The 12,651-nt window shown below is 42.9% G+C and overlaps 1 protein-coding gene across 2 annotated transcripts; it reads right to left on the bottom strand.

The window, feature by feature from the left end:
* Positions 1-5,424: 5,424 nt before the first annotated feature.
* Positions 5,425-9,742, bottom strand: HJV (hemojuvelin BMP co-receptor). 2 transcript variants are annotated; one of them, XM_032415385.1, is made up of 4 exons: positions 9,577-9,742; positions 8,109-8,280; positions 7,145-7,719; positions 5,425-6,677 (listed from the first exon to the last, which is right to left on the bottom strand). In XM_032415385.1, exons 2-4 carry the CDS (start codon positions 8,188-8,190, stop codon positions 6,054-6,056), a joined length of 1,281 nt encoding a protein of 426 aa, XP_032271276.1. In that variant the 5' UTR covers positions 8,191-8,280; positions 9,577-9,742; the 3' UTR covers positions 5,425-6,053. The 2 variants fall into 2 exon arrangements, with proteins under 2 accessions (XP_032271276.1, XP_032271283.1); XM_032415392.1 differs by lacking the exons at positions 8,109-8,280; positions 9,577-9,742 and having other exon boundaries at positions 7,683-7,764.
* Between the last annotated feature and the right edge of the window lie 2,909 nt (positions 9,743-12,651).

Here is a 12,651-nt window from a genome sequence, read left to right as displayed (position 1 = left end):
ATTTCATAGGTTAAATATATTATTAAATATAAATTGAGTTGGTAGATTGGGGCGTGTCTCTAGAACAGAATATGCCACTAATCAGAACCTAGTATTGTTTCTTATCAATGTTAGACTTTAAACTTCAACCTCACTTCCTTCTGCTATACTGGAGCATATACAACCAGCCCCTCCTCAAAGCCTATGACCCAGTCGTGTATCAGAGCAAGGGCAGTAAGGCGGTGAGAGGCGATGGTTTGTTTTTCTGAGGGGAAAATTGGACTGTGTTGATATTTATAAACATGAGGGAGATGGGACATTGTGTGCTTAGCCCAGCTTCCTCTTTTCTGAGAAATTTTTTCTGACACAGTTCAGTAATCTATTTGCTCAGCCCTGCCACCCAGTGGGTACGCTAATGTATTATCAAGATCCTTAGTCCAAGAATTGTCTCAAATGCACTGAAGCTTTTCTGAGACCTGAAACCCTGACTGATGAAGATGATTCTTTGAAGAAGGATCAGAGGAAAGAATATGATATTCATGACTCAGAGGAAGAAACTATATATTAAACCAGTTTTCTATTTTTATCCAGACTGACATTTAACAATACTTTCTTTGTTAATAGCATTTTATATTGTATATAGAACTATTTATACATGTGCATTATTAAGCAATTGCGTTAACATTTGCTTCTCACTAAATAGGCAGGTAGATATTTTGCAGAAGAGAATATTGTGATTCAGAGAGTTCAAGTGACTTGTCTAAGGTCACACAGCTAGGATAAAATTCATCTGACTTATGGCTGAAAGATCTTTCTAATAGTCTGTCTCTGCTCCTTAAACAAAGAAAATTCATCTCCTTTGTAAAGATTGATTTCTACAAGTAGATTTAATTGCCACCTTTTTTGTATCCCTATAGTATGTTGGACATACTTCTAAGTATTATGAATATTGATCATTTATCTTATAATTATGTTTGTCTATTTCTTCCCACCTAAACCAAGTTCCCCAAAGGTAGGAACCATGTTTGTCTTATGGCCTGGCATAATTTAGGTGCTTCAAAAATTCTAAAGAAGAATCAAAATCAATCAGTAGGATTATTTTAGCCTGATCAGCTAATGTGTAGATAGGTAGCCCATCCCATGGATCATCCTTCTGGTTCTTGTCTGTTCTCCAACACTACACCTCGAGGCTGTAGGCTTGGCTGTGGTAGGTGCAGGGCTGTATCCTCCATATAGAGAAAAACCACAGCAGAATATTGCTGTAGTTTTAGCAAAGGGCGTTTCAATTCTTGGCTGGGGTGAGATGGGGTGGGAGGGCAGGTTGAAGAAGCTGATTGATTTTTTAAAAATCTGACCACTCATTTCTCAGAGGTAGGAGTTGAAGAAAAGTGCTGTATCAAAGACTGATTACATGAAGATGTGGTATATGCATACAATGGAATGTTACTCAGCTATTAAAAAAATGAGATCTTGCCATCAGTGACAACATGGACGGACCTACAGGGTATTATGCGAAGTGAAAGAAGTCAGACAGAGAAAGACAGATACCATATGATTCCACTTATATGTGGAATCTAAAAACAAAACAAAAGAATGAACAAACAAAAAGGCAGAAACAGACCCTTAAATAGAGAGAACAAACTGATGGTTACCAGAGGGGAGGGAATGGGGATGGACAAAATGGGTGAAGTGGAGTGGGAGGTACAGGCTTCCAGTTATGGAATGAATAAGTCATGGGGATGAAAAGTACAGCATAGGGAATATAGTCAATGATATTATAATAGTGTTGCATGGTGACATATGGTGACTACCCTTGTGATGAGCATAGCACTAACCTATAAACTTGTCGAATCACTATGTTGTAAACCTGAAACTAATGTAACATTGTGTCAGCTATATATAATATTGGTTCTTTGAACCAAGAGCAGATAATGATTCCAAAACCATTAGCCCTGTAGTGAAGGCAGAGTCCAGTTATCCTGCCTGATTTCTCTTTCACTTTCTCAAAGCGTACCCTCCATTCACACGCAAGTTTTATCTCAGGAAACATATGTAATTTATTTCTTCCTATTGGGAAGGATGATGAATAATTTGATTTGGGAGTAAGCAGAAAAATTGAGGAAGACCTTTTATTTTCTAATGCTTTGCCTTCTTTCCTTTCCTTTGTGTTGGTGCAGATGCCTGGCACTGATTTTGGGAACCGTAATTACTGGACCACGGAAATTATCTGTTTCCTTGAGAAGAAGTGTGGGAAGGAATTTGCCATAAAGCATACAATGTGGGTGAAGTGGGTAGGGAGGTGTTGGGTGGACCTAAGAAATGGTTGAGGTGGCCACAAGTTTGTTAAGCGGAAAAGCTCAGGACTGGCCAAGGTGGGAATGTCCTCCCTTTTAAAAATCAAAATAATGTAACATAATGTAGTTTAAAGTCACATAATATTTAGGGCTTACCCAAAAAACATCAGTTCTCATGCTCTCCTACTGAGACATTCAATAGAGTCTCTTCCAAATCTTTTAGCTTTTTTATCTGGCATTTACTTCATATTTCTAGGTGATATGTTTCTTCTTTTATTTCTTAATTTAGAAATAGTAGACATAGATTTTACTTTTTTGTTATAGTATTTGAAATGTCAGCTTTCACATCATGTTGTATATCTGCCTTCTCTTTCCTCTTACCTCGTCCTCCTAGTAGTTATATCACAATTTGGGTTGTATCAATAGTTAGTGTTTACATTACTGTCACTGTGTAAATAATATCCACTGTGGCAGCCAAGTAGAATATTTTCATTGTTCCATGTCTTGAACAACCCTTTGTTGTGAGGTTATATATAATAATTTATTTCAACAATTTATTTGTTTAGCTGTGCCACTATCTCCAACTTATTCCTGAAATGCCTATTCTATCAAATACTTATTAGAATTTTCTCTCAAATGACCAACATATCTAATAATCTAAGAAATCAGATTTCTTTTTCTGGGACGCTCGCCCCATCCCCACTGAGTAATTCTTTTTAGTCACCATCGCCATCTGCTGACTATTGGTGGAATGGAAAGACAGAATTATGAGGTGCAGGGCTGATGTTTTTAAGCTGGAAAATGTCCTTTCTATGGTATTTGACCTTTGGAATGACAATCTGGAGGAAGGACCATGTCCCTGTGATAGGAGTAGAAAAGAGAATATAAAATCATGAAATACTCTTCTCTCCCTTGCCCCATCATCCTCTTCTTTTCTGTGTTTTCCTAGAAGAACAAGTCTGTTCTAATATTCCTTACGATGCTGTGGTCATTCTAAGCCTTTGTCAGATCCAACAAAGGAAAAGGGAAAGATGGGCTACCTGGTTTTTTTTTTTTTTAATTACAGCTTTATTGGGTATACTTGATGTGTGATAAACTACACATATTTAAAGTATATAATTTCATGGGTTCAGGGGCACCGGGGTGGCTCAGTGGTTAGGTGTCTGCCTTCGGCTCTGGTCATGATCCCAGCATCCTGGGATGGAGCCCCACATCAAGCCCCGCATGGAGCCCCTCATCAAGTCTCCTCCCCGCCCACCCCCCCATCACCTGCTCAGCAGGGAGCCTGTTTCTCCCTCTCCCTCTGCCTGCCGCTCTGCCTGCTTGTGCCTCTCTCTGTCAAATAAATAAAATCTTAAAAAAAATAAAGTATATAATTTCATGGGTTTTAACATATGGATACCCATGAAATTGCTGCCACAATCAAGTTAATGAACATGTTACTCCGAAAATTTCCTCTTGCCCCTTTGTAAGCCATCCCTCCCTCCTTTCACCCATTCCCAAGCAACCATTGATCTCCTTTCTGTCCCTATATATTAGTTTACATTTTCTAAAATTTTATAAAAGCGGAAGCAACCAGTATATACTCTTTTTTTGTTATTGTTTGGCTTCTTTTGCTTGCATGATTATTTTGAGATTCATCACATTGTTATGTGCATTCGTAGTTTATTTCACTGTATTGCTGACTGATATTCTATTGTCTATGGATTTATCACAATTGGTATATCCATTCATCTGTTGATGGACGTTTGGGTTGTTTCCAATTTTTTTGGTTATTACAGAGAAAACTATAATGAACATTTGTGCATAAGTCTTTGTGCTGACACACATTATCATTTCCCTTGGGTCAGTACTTAGAAGTGGAATGTTTAGATCATAGGATAGGTGTATGCTTAACTTTAATTTAAAGAAACGGCCAAACCATTTTTACAGACTGGTTGTACCATTTTACATTCCCACCCGCAGCTTGTGAGAGCTCCACTTCTTGCTAACACTTGATATGGTCAGTCTTTTTAATTTTAGCCATTGTAGTGGTTGTGTGGTGTTTTCTCATTGTGACTAATTTGATTTGCATTTCCCTAATGACTAATAATGTTGAGCATCTTTTCATGTGCTTATTTTGAGCTACCCATTTTTCAATATTCCACTGATACTAGGGGCTAACCTTAAGTTTGGGCAAAAGAAACAGTGTTACATGACAGGTATCATGGAAGAATCTCATTCACCAGTTGGCCATGAAATTCTTAACTGACTTGAAATTCCCACATCTGAGGGATAAAGTTACTCTTCTGAGTTAAGAGAACCAATATAAGGAGCAGTTAAGAAGGAAGTCGCTTGTGTGGAGGCAGTCGAGGAGGCCACAGCTCCACAACCGGAAGCTTCAGTGGCTCTCTGTGGTTTCCTTGACAACACAGTGTAGGGATGAAGAGTTAAGGTTCTGGAACCCAACTGCCTGGGTTCAACAATTATGGTCAATTAATGAATTAATTACTGTTCAACTATTTATGTGCTGTGTGATTGTGGGCAAGTTGCTGTACCTCAATTTCTTTATATAAAAGTGAAGATGAGACTATTACCTTCCTTAGAGAGTTGTGAAAATTAAATGAATTCATATGTTAAAAATCTTTAGAACATTCCCTGGTAATTTTAAGCTCTCAATAAATATTAGTTATTAATTTAAACTCCTTGGACCCATTTTCAAGGTGCCTCATAATTTGGCCTCTGCCCATCTTCTATTCCATTACTTCCTATCTACTTCATTTGACTTTTGCTGGTTTCCTCCCTGAAGAATGAATCTATGCACAACTCCAGATGGTTTCCATTGTCCTGGAAGGCCCTTAGCAATTCAAATCCTACCCAGTCTTCAAAGATCACTTCAAATCCCATCCCTTCTATTACCTCTCATTATTATTTATTTAGTTCTCATCAACTATCTTTCCATCTGAATTCATAACACCACAGAATTTAGGGAATAACTGCACACTCATCACTCCTGCACGTGAGTCAGTTTTGTCTCCCTACTAGCCTGTAAACATCCTGAGGGTGGAAGTGATATCTGATACTTCTGATATCTGATATCTGATACCTTGTCTTTACTCCATTTCAAGCATCTGTAAAGAGATTCAACACAGGCAACAGAAGAGGATGTGAAGAATTCATATCTTTAATAACAGATTAGTTAGGGGTGGGGATGCTAGCTTCTTTCTCATCTGTGCCTTTCTCCAAAGGCAGAGTTTCCCTTCTCCTAAGATCCAGACAACCCCCGTTTCATTTCTGAACCAAGAAAGAACACATCTTACCCACTTTTATTTATCAAATAGACTCCATCCTTAATCATTTCCTCCTCTTTCCATCTCCAAGAGAAAATATTGTTGGATTTTTAAATCTCTCATAGGTAATGATCATGTCTTCCTCTTTCAATTCTTTCCTCTTAAAAGTCTCAACCCTTAAGTTTTCTACTGGTCATCAAGACCCCTGTAACCTCTGCATTTGTTGGGATGATTTCAGGAGTAGATGGACTAGAACAATCGCTTATCATAACTGGGACTGGGAAAATGGACAAAGAACCCCTCTAGAAGTCTAGATTGCAGAAGTTTTGCCCAGAATCCTTATTCTGTGATCATTTCAGTCCTGGCCTGCAGCCTTATCTGACTCTGGTTAAATGTCATTATTTCATGTGTCTTCTAGTTCCCACTGTTTCCTTCAGTGAATCTTCAGGTTCTTCCCTGCCTGTTTCTATCCCCTGATCATTTCAAACCAGTCATGGGGTTGCTGGCCTAGTTACTGAATGCAAAGCCACAGAACAAAGAGCCCAGACACGAGTGGGGCCAGGAGGGTTCCTGAGGAAAGAGGAACCCCGGCATCTGAGGGGAAGAGGTGCAGCTTTTCTAGGTCTGGCAGGAAAGCTCGGGCATCCTCCAAAGCTGCCTGAGCTGCCACAGTGAAGTTGGGATCACCAGAGATCAAAACATCAAAGACACAGGAATGGAAGTAAGCGTCTTCAACTGGCAGCCCTTCCTTGCACAGCTGTTTGGCAGTATCCATGGTTATAGCTCCCCGTCGACTGCGTTCTGAGCGAGAGAGTCGCTGACTTGGGGGGCATCCCCCAACACAGAGCTGCAGGTCCTGCTCAGCTGAGAAGGCCCTGGCCACATCCTCTGCTACCCTGATGGAGAAGGAGAGCTGCCCAGCTGTCTGCCGAATGATTATAGTTGTGCCAATATAGGCAGCTCGGATCTCCACGTGATTCCCAGGGTTAGCAGTTCGAATGGATAAACTTGAGCCCCCAGGTCGGTCACCTCCATTGATAGAACCATCTTCGAAGGCTGCTGGAAGATTGTCCACCTCAGCCTGGTAGACCTTCTGATCAATGCATTCCTGCATGTTCTTAAATATAATGGTAAGCTGTGAGGGCAAGAGGGAAAACAGTTCATTTTGGGCTCAGTGCTTTTGTCCCCTTACCACAGTCGGCCCTCACACACAGTCAGGGATCTGATCTGGGCAGAGACGCCAGGCTTACGGTGGCCTTCCCTCACTCTGATCTCTTCCCTGCTCAACCCCTCCCTCTCCTTTTTGGTCTCAATCTCAGCAACTCACAGGAGAAAGAAAAGTTTCCCTTCAGGAACTCCTCAACCTAGGGCTCCTCAGCTCTCCTCTCAACGTTCTCTGGTGTTTTCTGCATTTGAGTGAAATTCCCAGCGAGGGAAAGTGACGTAAGGAGCAAGTGCTTGGTGGGAGGGAGTGGCGGGAGATGCGGGGGCAGTCGAGGAGTAAAGGGAATGGCGAGCGTTGCTGGGGGACAGTGGGGAGGGGAGGGAGTGGTACCGCGGGGCGACCATGAGAGGGTCTGGAGGAGCTGCTGAGTCCCTGACCTTCCGGGTGGCGGTGGCGTTGGCCCCCGATGCCACGGGGGAGCTGGTGGCCTGGACAAAAAGGAAGTCATTATCCAGCAGGGGCCAAGCTCCTTGGACACGGCACGTGTGAAAGTGGTGGTGGAAGCTGCGCACGTGGGGGTCCCCGAAGGAGGCGCAATGCAGGAAGCCCGGGGGACGACCGTGCAGCCGGGAAAACCGGCCTTCATAGTCACAGGGGTCCGGGGCTGGGGGGCCGGAGGAGCGGACTGGACCCGAGCCTGGGAGGGCGGGGCCGCGGGGCGGAGGAGGGGCCGTGGGGCCCTGGCGGGAGCAGTTGTGCTGGATCATCAGGTCTTCGATGCCGTGCACCGCCGAATGGAAGGCCAGGTCCCCGCGGCAGGTGCGGGCGGTGCGCCGGGTGCAGAGAGCGTAGGAGCGGAGGGCTCGACAGAGGCCGCCGGAGCCCACTCCACCCCGGCCCCCTCCTCCTGCTCCTCCTCCTCGAAGTGCTCCCGGTGAACCCCCACCTCTAAGGCTCAGGGTGGATGATACATACTCAGCATTGCAGCGGAGGATCTTGCATTGAGAATGAGCTGAGGACAAAGGGAGAGGATTGTGAGATGGCTCCTAGATTCCTGCTTAACTCTCCCAAATCTGATGAAGGGATTTCAGCTGCTCCTAAAACCCAACTGATCCCGAGTTCCAGTTCTCTCCCCGGTCCCCAGCCCCCAGCTCCCTAGTTCCTGTGTTCACTCGGTCTTGCTAAAAATGTGTAAGCCCGCTGGATCTCTTCTCCCTGTGGATCAAGCGCTTTTCCAGTGCCCTTCCCCAAGGCGAATGGGAAATAAAATCTGTCTGAGAGTCAGGAGAGTGACTGGAACTCCCCAGCACCCATCCCTTCTCCTCACACATGCTCACCTGCCCACCCTTGCACAGCAGAGGACCCTCTAGGTTCCCCAGCCCTTCCCTAGCCCTTCCTTACCATGTCCACAGAGGAGCAGCAGGAGGGTGAGAGTGCTTAGAGTTGGGGGGCTGCCATGGGGGGACCGGCTTGGTTCCCCCATACCTATCCGGCCAGGTCCCCCCAGGCTCCGGCTCTTTCCAGCTGATGACCCTCCTACCTAGTGAATTTTGACCGGACCTCCTGTAAGGGACTGAAAAAAGAAATTTGGCTGGGCATGGGGAGAGAGAAGAGTTGAAGATCATTCAGGATGATGTGAAGAGAATCTGGGAAGATCAGGAAAAGGATGAGCGGTCAGGAGTTTGGGGAGAATGGGGCTCCCCAAACTGTAAGTGTGGCTGTTAAGCCTCTGTGCCCTGCTCTTGTGGCCACTGTCAAGGTCCCTTATGCAATACCCTGAGGTGGGGGTGGGAGGAAAGTTGATTAGACTGGCGGGGGGGGGGGGGGCAGAGTCCACTGTATTGCCCCATCCTGAGCTACCAAATAGCAGAAATGTCAAAAAAGGAGGGATTGTGTGGATGGATCAGACCCCAGTCATCTCAGTGGGCTCCTCAATAGAATTAGGATCTGAAAATACTTCAGAAACATACCACTTATTTGCCCTTCCCCATCCAGAAGGGACACCCTCCAGGGGTCATTCATTTCTCTTCCTCCTTTGTGTCAGAACTTTTAGCAAGAAGGAGTGAGGGTAAAATACCCACTCCCTCTCTAGAACATCAGTATTCAAAGGAAAAGGGTCCGATCTCTTTCATCTACTTAGAGAGCTAAGATTATAATCCCTCTCTCTCACTAAATAATGGGATGAAAACCAAGCATGCAAATCAATATTTGTTTGGGCTAAGTCAACAGTTCTTGTATTTTTTTTTTTTAATTTTTTCCAAATCTGACTGAAGAACCACTCTTTTCATCTTCCCTTTGCAAATTCAGAAGTTCTCAGTCTTTTGATGAAGACAAGCCTTGGGGAGGGGCTAAGCTCCTCCAGCCAAACTCCCCTTTCTTGGGGTAAGGATATGAGTGGGGTCAGAGTCATGCAGGAGGGAGAACAGGGTGGTGAGACTAGAGTGTGGGGATAAACCATTTACAACAAGGAGTAGCCCCCACCGTTGGCAGCCCAATGTGAAGGGCACTGCTGAGTAGGGGCAGGGTAGAAGAGTACCAGTGACTAATCATCTGAGGCTAAATTTGGCCTTGGTGAGAAAACCACAGAATAGGGGATATGGGAAACTCCTAAAACTTCATCAGAAGTCTGAGGCAACAGGATAAGGAGAGAGCTAAAACGGCCAGAGGAGAGATGGAAGATTAAACTTCAAGAGGCCGGTGGCCAGCAACCAGTAAGAAATAAGACAGGAGAAATGGAGATGGGGCACCTTGGTATGAAAGAGATCCTAGCTTTTGGACCAGATACATTCAAGTAGGTGTCATAATTTTCTGAAAGTCTAACTTCATTCCAAAAGCTTATTAAAGGAATTGCAATTTCATTTTGACTTACTGTTTCCAGAGGTCAAACATTACTCTGATATCCAATTCTCCAGCCATGACTGCCTACTCTGTCGGTCAGCTCCAGCCAGGGGATCCCCCGTCTCCTTCTCCATGTCTCCCCCAGGTCCCCACACCGGCTGCAATCTCACTGGGGTCAGGGAACCAGAGAAGGTTTGGCATGGGGGGAAGGGGGAGTAAATGGCTGGCCAGAGTACTGGACAGCTGAGCGGGGGAGGAGGTGGCTACTGAGTTGACTGTTTTAAAAATAGCTAAGTCCAAAATTCCAGGAGCGTTAGTGGGGGTAGGGTGTGGGTGGCGGGACTGGGGAGGGTAGGAGGATTAGAAAGAATATGGAGTATGGGGTGCCAAGTGGGGAAGGGGGGGCAGAAATATCATAGGCAAGTCAGATATCCACTTCCAGGTTATGTGACTCTAGTCACTGCCTACTCCAGGCAGCCCTCCAGCATTCTCAGGAATGAGCTCCCAGCCTTTAAAAACTGGAGTAGGTAATTACATACCTTTCTTTCACCACCCTCACCCCTGCTATATTGAATATTGCATTTAGTTTCTACTGAACACATCTAGGAGGTAGCTGACTTCAAATAAGGTCCATAGGAGAGGTAGTTCACAGTCCCCTCCCCCATCTTTGCAGACTATTTCAGAAGGACTAAAAAAGCCAGCTGTCCAGAGAAGAAATCTGAGCTCTGAGTTGCTTAGGACGAGGGTTTGTTTCAGTCTAGCAGCTCAGATCCTTGCAGCTGTCTATCCCCCTACCTCCTCCATTTCATTCCCTTAGTTTATACAGCAGTTCCTCTTCCCTCCCTCTCACCAACTCACACACAAAATATAAGCTTCTGAGTTGTTAGAGAAGGAAGCTAGCAGAAGCAAAGAGGTGCAGAAGGAATAGAGATAGAGTTTTTTGAAGGTTACTAATCCACAGGGGAGGGGAACTTGGAGAGATAAACTGAGGAAAAAAGAGATTCAGAATGATACTTCTGTGAAGTAACATAACCTTGTGACCTTTTAAGATATCGTAACCAAGGAATTTAGCCATGTCATATTTTTGCAGCCATAGGCATCTGGGACCATCATCTCTTATACTTGCCAAGCGAAGCGAACACAAAAGCTGACTCCAAACAGTGTCACTAAGGCATTTGATTAATTGGCTTTGCATTTAATTCAGAATCTAGAGGTCAACACAGTACTCTTCTCTTTATTATGCATATATCTTTGAAAAATTTAGATTTCTCTCAACCACATGAGTCCACAGCACAAGGATATAAATGCCAACCAAACTATGCAAGTGACTTTAAAATGCAGTAATTTGACTATGACATCCCAAGTGGAATACACTCTAAGGATAAAAAGAAATGCAAAAATATTTTCCAGGAGTCATACTGTTGGTGGTAGTGTTGGTATTGCCATTGTGCACCTAGAGTGGGTGTGTTGTGGAGTAAAACAAACATGTATTAATGCTAGTGTCTTTGTGAACCAGGATCTTTGATGTAAAATAAAGAGATACAGATTTATCATCGATGAAGTTAAATAAAAACTCTGTAATTCTGATTTAAATTGGAAATATAACTGTGAGCTTGAGGCATATTTTATACCAAAACATTTCCTGGCTTTATTCTGAAAAGGCCTAGAAGCAATAACCCAGTAGCAATGACACTACTACATGCAAACTGGGCTTTCTAAGCACCATTTCCCACTGAAAGGAGCTCCTTAGAGAAATAGCTGAGTTCAGGTATGGGTCAGGAATTGTGCAAGATAAGCAAGGAAGCCTTCAAAAACTAGTAGGATTGTATCAAAAGGACTCAGAAGCAACTAGAATAGTTTACACTGGCCAAAGATGAGACAATTTAAGTGTCAAAATGGATACTATTTGCATATTTGATATGTTCAACTATCATATTTGTATCAAATATGTTTAAATCTATGAGTTTCCAACAATACTTAAAAACAAACTCATTATTGGAGAATGCTAGGGGATCAACTCATTATTTTGAAAACTGCTAGTAATTGGAAAGAATCAAGCATTTATCCTATTTTTCCTGTGGGAATTTAAGATGAGGAGGAAATTTCTCTTTATAGAAGTTTTCCAGCAGACAAATGAAGAAGAAATGGCATAATTAGAAAGTGAGTATTTATAACTCCTAATGAATTCATGTGTCTAGGCAGTGATCAACAATGGCTGTTATCCATCATGACAGGAGAGACTCCTGATCACAGGTGGATTCCAAATTCCACCTATTGAAGCAGGCATGCAAAAAAGCCCTTTCAGTCTGAATCTGATCTAGTGTAGAGCTAACTACTAATTTACAGGAAATACAGGAGACATCAAATGATACCTCAGAGGCGCAAATCCAGATTGTGGGAATACTCTCTAGGACAAAATGACCTGGGCTTTTCAACAAACTGAAGAAGAAGAAAAAGAAGAAAATGGAGAGGGAACTTATACATTAATAGAGACATCAAACAGTAGCTGAGTATGGATTTTATTGGATTCTAATTCAAGAAAACAAACAAAAATTATGAGACAGTTGGGGAAATTTGAATGCTAACGAACAGTTCATGGATACTTAGTGATTTATAAAGTTGTCAGTGTGATAAGTGGTACTTTTTAAAAAGCAAGCACTCATCTTTTACAGATGCATCTTGAAATATCTGCAGATGAAATGATGTGATAGCTGCAATGTTTATAGGTCAGGAAGAAGTGATAAAAGAAGATTGAAACATGAATTGATAATTGTTCAGACTGGGTGATAGATACTCAGGTATTCATTACCCTAGCCTATTTTTGTAAATGTTTGAAATTTTCCATAACAAAAATTTAAAGTCAGAAATTATCTATGAGCCCTGATATGATATTTTATGTGGAAAACTCAAAAGACTCCACCCCAAAACTGCTAGAACTTATACAGGAATTCAGTAAAGTGGCAGGATATAAAATCAACGCACAGAAATCAGTGGCATTCCTATACACCAACAACAAGACAGAAGAAAGAGAAATTAACGAGTTGATCCCATTTACAATTGCACCCAAAACCATAAGATACCTAGGAATAAATCTAATCAAAGAGGC

Source organism: Phoca vitulina, unplaced genomic scaffold, assembly GCF_004348235.1.
Source record: "Phoca vitulina isolate PV1807 unplaced genomic scaffold, GSC_HSeal_1.0 scaffold2, whole genome shotgun sequence".
NCBI classification, from domain to species: Eukaryota; Metazoa; Chordata; class Mammalia; order Carnivora; family Phocidae; genus Phoca; species Phoca vitulina.
This window is presented reverse-complemented; position numbering and strand designations above follow the sequence as displayed.